The following is an 8,561-nucleotide window of genomic DNA, read 5'->3' as shown; positions in this document are numbered from 1 at the left end:
CTGGTACACTAGTACTACAGAGGGTTGGCACACTAGTACTGCATCACAGGCTGGTATACTAGTGCTACAGAGGGTTGGTACACCACACTGCATCGCAGACTGGTACACTAGTGCTACAGAGGGTTGGTATACCACACTGCATCGCAGACTGGTACACTAGTACTACAGAGGGTTGGTACACCACACTGCATCGCAGACTGGTACACTAGTACTACAGAGGGTTGGCACACTAGTACTACATCACAGGCTGGTATACTAGTGTAGTACTACAGAGGGTTGGTACACCACACTGCATCGCAGACTGGTACACTAGTACTACAGAGGGTTGGCACACTAGTACTACATCACAGGCTGGTATACTAGAGTAGTACTACAGAGGGTTGGTACACCACACTGCATCACAGACTGGTACACTAGTGCTACAGAGGGTTGGCACACTAGTACTGCATCACAGACTGGTACACTAGTACTACAGAGGGTTGGCACACTAGTACTGCATCACAGACTGGTACACTAGTACTACAGAGGGTTGGTACACTAGTACTACATCACAGGCTGGTATACTAGAGTAGTACTACAGAGGGTTGGTACACCACACTGCATCACAGACTGGTACACTAGTGCTACAGAGGGTTGGTACACCACACTGCATCACGGACTGGTATACTAGTGCTACAGAGGGTTGGTACACCACACTGCATCACGGACTGGTATACTAGTGGCTACAGAGGGTTGGTACACCACACTGCATCACGGACTGGTATACTAGTACTACAGAGGGTTGGTACACCACACTGCATCACAGGCTGGTATACTAGTACTACAGAGGGTTGGTACACCACACTGCATCACAGACTGGTATACTATCACTACAGAGGGTTAATACCTTGTGAATATGCGATGGATGGACTCAGTGCTGCTAGCTGGTGCATACTGCCTATCGAACTCAAAGCTGCGGGAGAAATGAAAGAGATGCGGAGTCAGTGAAAAGCCGCTAATACGATCAGCCGGGATTAACCGGCCGAACAAAGACCAGACTATCGAGATTTCGCTCACGCGCACGTGAGCGCGCGAAAACCCGGCGAAAACAAAATCGTGCGCCGCTAATTAATTTACAGGGCGGCCCCTTCGCTGCCTCCTTTCATCGTGGCTTCCCCGCTGTCACTGATGCGAAGGTAATGATTACTTAATCTGCAACGATGCGAGAGCAACGTCCCGGGAGTATGAACCCGCCTTAGCGCAGCGCTGTCGTCGCCTCGGATTAAGTCGCCCGTGAGAGCGCAATCTCGCGAGCGAACGCCTATTTTCTCTCCTGTTTTTCTTGCGCGTCGTGCACCGCACCGCCCAAAGTGCGCGCTGTACGCTCTCCGCGCCGTCGCGAACGAGAACGCGAACCGACTCGTCGCCAAATATGCCGAGTTAGCATGAAATACGACGAGCAGAATGCGCGCACCATCTAGCGGTCCTATGAAGATCGCATTAGACATGCTAGATGCAAGGTGTTTTGACAGCGGTACACCGAGGACGGCTACTCTCTCGCCAGATGGCGCCTTAGGTGGCATCCGACGTCACGTGAAATCGCACCCGATCTACATTGTAACGGCCGGCAACACGCGGGCGCGCACGCGAGAGCGGTAGCCCGCAGGTGACTCGCGTGAGATCGTTCGTAGCTAACGGCTAGCTCCTGCGTGAACGTTCGTTAGCTAATGATGTCGTCGAGGCCATGCCAAAATTCGTTAGCTAACGAGGCTTAGAGTCACAGCAGTTGTTAGTTGCAGCAATAGCATGCACGCTCGTTAACCAATGAAACACTCATTAGCTGACGACACGCTCGTTAGCTAACTAGCTTTCGACTCGCAGCGGTCGTTTTTCTGCCGCGAGGCTACACACGCCGTAATGACAGCCTCCGCAAACACGCTCATCAACTAACGACGCCCTCGTTAGCATCCGACACGCTCGTTAGCTAACGAAGCTTCGACTTACGGTGGTTGTTAGCTGCCATCAGCGCTGCGAGGTTGTGCATGCTAGAGCTGTAGGTCTGTGAGGGAGCGAGATCTCCCGCCGTGGAGCCCGCCGCTGCCATCATCGGTGCGCTCAGGCCTGCCAGATTAGCACCATGCAAGCCGACCGCTGCAACACACACACACGCATGGATTAGCTTCAATTAACCATAGCTACTCGCTTAGCCATCAGCAAAAGTGATTTTAGCTACCTATGTGCAATGGCTCTTTGGTAAGCTGCCCGCAATAGCTATGTGGCTAGCCATGTGTGTCGGCTGATCGGTTAGCTCTTCCCACTAGCTGTTCAATTAGATGTGTGTAATGGCTTCTCGGTTAGCGATTTTTGCAACGCGTATTCAAATAGTTGCTCACAACAGATATTTGTAACAGCTATTCGGTTAGTAATTTGCAATGCCTATTCAGTTAGCTAGTCACATCAGCTATACTATTTGTAACAAGGACTTTCTGACAAACAGCAGCCGCTATTTGGTTGGAGATGACAGGAACCGGAAACTCCGTGAAACGGCAGTCCTCTAGACATCTGTGCTACCCTAGCTACTCCTAACCCCAATGCTATCTATCCCAGTCCGTAACCTGAAATGCTACTAAATAATGGAAGCTACTAAATAATGCTAAAATGATTTCAGTGGCAGATAGACGGGTGACCAAAACTCCCTCACCCCGCCAAGTCCAGTCCGGTCCAATTACGCACGCTGATGTGATGAGAGAGTCACTGAAAGCTTCCCTGTTATGTACCTCAGTGACCCAATGAATTCATCCAGCACCGCAACATGTTTCACATTAATTACGCGCATATGACTTGACTACGCATGAATGAGCGCGCGGCCAAAATTGCCAAAAACCCATTTCCCTATTTACCAACCCACCCGTGAAACGCCGCGTTCGTTTAATGCAAACAAGAAACCATTACACGTGGCCAACCTGACCGGCCAGTCGATTAGATATGAAGCTTCTCGGTTGACAGGCTTCCCAAATCAGTATGTACACACTTGTGGATGCTGTACCTGGCTGACGTTGTACGGCCGCGCTAGGGTGACCCAGTGGCACTAGTGCGGCAGAGTAAGATTGGTGTAGTATGGCAACAGTAGTACGTCATAGTGGAACTAGTGCGGTAGGGGTGGCACTTGTGCAGTAGGGGGGTGGCACAGCTGGCTTTAGTACAGAGGCTGTACATAGTGTGCCATGGCAGTGCGGTAGGATGGCACTCTTGTGGCCACAGTGGCACAAGCGTGGTACAACGTCGTCGGTGTAGTGCGGAGACACCGGCGTGCCGCGTCGGCACTAATGCGTGGTACTCCCGCACCAGTGAGTGCCTGTTACCTGTAGTATTACCTGCGTAGTCGTACCTGTGTTATTACCAAGGTGTGCGGCGAGCGAGTGAACGCCTAGCGAACCCATCGTGGGCGAGCCAAGTTGATGCAGCGTTGCGTAGTTAGCCAGTGTTGGGATCGTGTTGGAAGCCTGCAACATGACAATGACAATGTTGGTATCGTGTTGGAAGCTTGCAACATAATGACAATATGTTGGAATTTGTGTTGGAAGCCTGCAACATAATGGCAATGACAGTGTTGGGATTGTGTTGGAAGCCTGCAACATAACGACAATGACAGTGTTGGGATTGTGTTGGAAGCATGCAACATAATGGCAATGACAATGTTGGGATCATGTTGGAAGCCTGCAACATAATGGCAATGACAATGTTGGGATCGTGTTGGAAACCTGCAACATAACGACAATGACAATGTTGGGATCGTGTTGGAAGCCTGCAACATAGCGACAATGACAGTGTTGGAATCATGTTGGAAGCCTGCAACATAACAACAATGACAGTGTTGGAATCATGTTGGAAGCCTGCAACATAACGGCAATGACACGTTATAAACGGTGGTGTGTGTAAGGGTGTGGGAGGGTACGGGAGCGTGTGAGGGTGCCAGGGTCTTTGTACTGCATGAGGGTGTTTCACACCGTTTCAGTGTGTGTCACGCTCTGTCAGGGTGTGTCAGGGTCTGTCAGGGTGTGTCACGCTCACCCTGACAGAGCGTGACAAACCCTGACATTGACAGACCCTGACAGTGTCAGGGTCTGTCAGGGTTTGTCACGCTCTGTCAGGGTGTGTCAGGGTCTGTCAATGTCAGGGTTTGTCACGTTCTGTCAGGGTGTGTCAGGGTCTGCCAATGTCAGGGTTTGTCACGCTCTGTCAGGGTGTGTCAGGGTCTGTCAATGTCAGGGTTTGTCACGCTCTGTCAGGGTGTGTCAGGGTCTGTCAATGTCAGGGTTTGTCACGCTCTGTCAGGGTGTGTCAGGGTCTGTCAATGTCAGGGTTTGTCACGCTCTGTCAGGGTGTGTCAGGGTCTGTCAATGTCAGGGTTTGTCACGCTCTGTCAGGGTGTGTCAGGGTCTGTCAATGTCACGGTTTTTTATCACGCTCTGCCAGGGTCTGGGTGTGTAATAGAATGTGAGGGGTGAGATGAAGTGAAAGAAGCGTGAGGATGCGTAAGAAAGCATGAGAACGAGGCTGAGTGTTTGAAGATGGCATATGCGATTGCATGCCTGCGAGAGCAAGAACGTGAACGAGTGAGCGAGTAGGTAATTGAATGAGTGTGCGGGAGCTCGCAACCAAATAAGCGTGAGAGCGAGAGGGGAGTGAGGATTGAAAGAGTGAAGAAGTAAATTAACCCTCACCGACTGACTGATCACAACCAATCGATCGGTTAACGCAAATGATACCGATCCCCTATCACTTTCGCATGCAAAAAAAAAACTTCCCAGCTAATCGCCCAAGTCACAAACTTAGTTCTGCATCAATGAAAGCAACTCTAGCTCTTTTTTGCAGCTCAACCCCAGCCTTCCGCATCTGTTTTTTTGACGCAGTTGTAGTACGCGCTTTTTCCCTCCCCGGCTGTTGCACTGCAGAGACGCGCGCGCGTACCCGTATACTATTTCCGCCTCGTCTGTCAACACCGAATCTACGGAGCGACGACGGCAGTAGACAGTTCGCGAGGATTGCGCGCAGACGACTGTGCAACAACCGACGTCACGCGGTGACACAACGGCCGACGTCACGATGACGAAGCAGCCGCCGACGTCACGCACAGACGCAGGGAGGCAATGACGATGATGATGGCGGCGTGGCGATGATTTTGATGTCGTTACGACGGCGAGATGCCGGCGTGGAGATGCGTGGCGTGAAGGACTCGCAGCTCGTGGCATCTCTGCTCGCCTTCCACCCACGCCCACGAGCTCTCTTTCACAGTCCTCAACCCCCCTCTAGTCAACCAGTCAACCCGTCTCACTCTCAACCCCTCTCACCTACACGCTCAACCCCTCCCACATACACTCTCAACCCCTCCCACCTACACTCTCAACCCCTCTCACCTACACTCTCAACCCCTCCCACCTACACTCTCAACCCCTCCCACCTACACTCTCAACCCCTCCCACCCACACTCTCAACCCCTCCCACCTACACTCCCAACACCTCTCACCCACCCCTTCAACTCTTTATACCAATCCCCTCTTACCTAAACCTTTTCACCGATCGCCTCAACACTGTCACATCTCCCTCTACATCTTTCACCATCCGTTCTCTCTACATCTCTCCGCCATTCTTTCTCCCCCACCCGTCTCCGACCCTGCCTTTACGCTCAGTACGCTGACTCACGTTTTGCACGCACTGTTCCCGATTCAACTCCCTGGAGATCGGTGTACGTTTGAGCTTTTAGAATTTCGCGAGAAAATGTACAATAGTCAATTGCGAGAACGCGAGTAACTTCCTGCGAACGTTGACTCCTGCCTGCGCGCGATTCTGTGTGAAAAAGCATTTATAATAATTACGCGAAAATGGTCCTGAATTCTGCAAAATTGACCATCAATCGCAATTTTTTAGATGAATGCTGGGGGTTTTGTGTCTAGCGAGGTGAGAAATGTTGCAGCGTGAATGAGCTGAACTGTCACATTCTGTGATGTTTTAATGTATAGAGAAGGCATTTTCTTTACAGCAGGGACTAGGGATAATCTGAAAGAAGGATTCAAAGTCGCACCCCACCTCACACATGATACAACTCCACCTCACCTTCTATTCGCCTTTAGTATATGTTCTATGTTCTTACAGTAAATGTTAGCCTCTTACAGCCCAGTATTTTATTAAGTATTTTATTATCCATTACTTTATTATCTCATTTGTAATTTTACATAGATTATACACACACAAACACAAATGCATGCACGCGCACGCACCAACGCACGCACGCATGCACCAACGCACGCACGCACGCACCAACGCGCGCACACACGCACCATATTTATTAACTTATCATTTTAAAGTAGCAGTAGTAGTATGAGTAGGAGTATAAGACACACGATTATATCTAGCAAGTCCCCCAGCTGACCCCACGCTCGCTCACCCCACGCTCGCTCACCAAGTATTGCGGAGGTACGGTCGCTAGGCCGGGCAGACTCCACATGCTGCCTCCCATCTGCTCCTGGATCTTCTTCTGCTCCTTGTCCTTCTGCGTGTCCGCAAATTTGACGACCATCGGTGCAGAGCAGCCCTGTAACAAACAACACGCACGGTGTGTCACATGTCACCCTCCAGCGGTCGGCTGATGCCAAGCCTACACGCTTACACGGGGCAAATTTACCTTTTCCGGGGACAAGGTGAGTGTTAGTGAAAATATTAGACAGTGGCAAGTTGGAGAGACAGCAAGATAAATTTGAAGGAAACCACGGTAAGTTGGAGGGACAACAAGGCAAGTTGGAAAGACACCAAGGCATGTTGGAAGGACACTAAGGCACGTTGGAAGGAAACCAAGGCAAGTTGGAAGGAATCCAAGGCAAGTTGGAAGGAAACCAAGGCAAGTTGGAAGGAAACCAAGGCAAGTTGGAAGGAATCCAAGGCAAGTTGGAAGGAAACCAAGACAAGTTGGAAGGAAACCAAGACAAACATTTCGCTCAAAGAAGTATTATTAGAGACACATACTTCTCAATAACTTGCCTTGCCTAACTTTTTAGTGAGGGGATAAAGAAGGATACATAATATGGTTACATGGCATTAACAAAAAGGCCACTAAGGCACAACGGGTAGAAAAGCCACGGCTTTTTTATTGCCGTGAATAATTGCCAATTTTCAGGGGCACCACGGCAAGTAATGGGATAACTACGGCAAGTAAAAAGGCCAACTATGGCACTTGCCTTCGATGCTGTGGTGATCGAACCCTGCACCCACACCTGGTTTCGAGAATGGGCCCAAATCTTATGACCGATCACCGGTCACAGAACATGATCGATGATCAATGAACCGTTGATAACTTACGATGATAAATTAGGGCCTCGAAAATATTAGCGAGAATCTGGTATTTTACATTTAATTGGTCTCCGGTGATGCCAAACAATTGAAAATGATTAATGGAGTGGATTTAAAACAATAACAAAGCTATTCCTTTATAATTGTTTGGCTAGTGACGATTGCATCAATCAAAGGTATTGCATATTTCATGGTGCCAAGCGATATTCCACTCTAGGTGTGAAAACCGAGTGAAACTCAATCGTGAAATCGCCAACTCAATTAATCAACGCAGAAAACAAACAAGCACTACTTGTCCATTAATCAGAACGATCACTATCTTATCTGCTGAAAAATCTACCAAAAAAATATTGCATCGTATTGCGTATACAACAGAATACACGAAAATACGCTAAAACTGAGATGAAAATCTAAAGTCATGATAACTGCCCAAATTAAAAGGTTTCTGTGCATCTGCGAAAACTCTACATGGAAATCCACGTTCTTTGTGTTTACTTCGATTAGTACATTTTTCTCAACGAGATATTTTTCCTCGATCTTCAACAGAGCAATAATTAGCAAACCATAACGTTATCGTAACCTTGCTTTGTCCTGCTAATGAACCCAGTCGCTATCCAGCATTGAAGCACCTCCACACACCCGGTGTCAATCACACCTGCTCAACACAACTCCCAACACGCTCTAAACGTGTGAGAAAAGAAAGACCAAGGTAGTCAGTCCTACACGAGCCTGCCACCGCAAGCGGTTGGCCATGTGTCTACGACATGTTCACGTACGCGTTTTAGATTTGCTGCGAGGTGATATATCACGGCACTCGTCGTTATGTATTTATATTTACATAGGTGCGCTGCATCGCACACAGATGGCCGTGTTTAAGAGTGATCGGCAGTATCAGGTTTTCACGCTGCGTAATGTAATAGCATTGCGAAAATCAGACGTCTGCAGGCGACGAAAAAACCACAAAACATTGTAAAACTGAATGATACGTCGCGTGAAAAGCGTCGAATGTGTGTTGTTACGAAAAGGCTACGGTTGATTTCAGGAAAGTGCATTTTGATAGCACAGTTTTGGCAGGTAGCTTAAAAATGATGACAATTTCCTTTTGGGGTGTAGATTGCAAATTTAGTTTTTTTTGCGAGCAATATTACTTAATAATATACACACACACTCACGCACGCAAGCACGCACGCACGCACGCACGCACGCACACACACACACACACACACACACACACACAC

At 49.0% G+C, this 8,561-nt stretch overlaps 1 protein-coding gene across 1 annotated transcript in view; it reads right to left on the bottom strand.

Moving 5' to 3' along the window:
• Positions 1–8,561, bottom strand: part of LOC106814352 (CUGBP Elav-like family member 1-A) — a gene marked incomplete at its 5' end in the record, with an annotated part of 11,253 nt that overhangs the window by 623 nt on the left and 2,069 nt on the right. The window contains 4 exon segments of the mRNA XM_014818660.1: positions 887–952; positions 1,984–2,130; positions 3,368–3,482; positions 6,440–6,571. Of these exon segments, the coding sequence (XP_014674146.1) occupies positions 887–952; positions 1,984–2,130; positions 3,368–3,482; positions 6,440–6,571 (460 nt within the window).

Source organism: Priapulus caudatus, unplaced genomic scaffold (genome assembly GCF_000485595.1).
Source record: "Priapulus caudatus unplaced genomic scaffold, Priapulus_caudatus-5.0.1 Scaffold911, whole genome shotgun sequence".
Classification (NCBI taxonomy): domain Eukaryota; kingdom Metazoa; phylum Priapulida; class Priapulimorpha; order Priapulimorphida; family Priapulidae; genus Priapulus; species Priapulus caudatus.
This window is presented reverse-complemented; position numbering and strand designations above follow the sequence as displayed.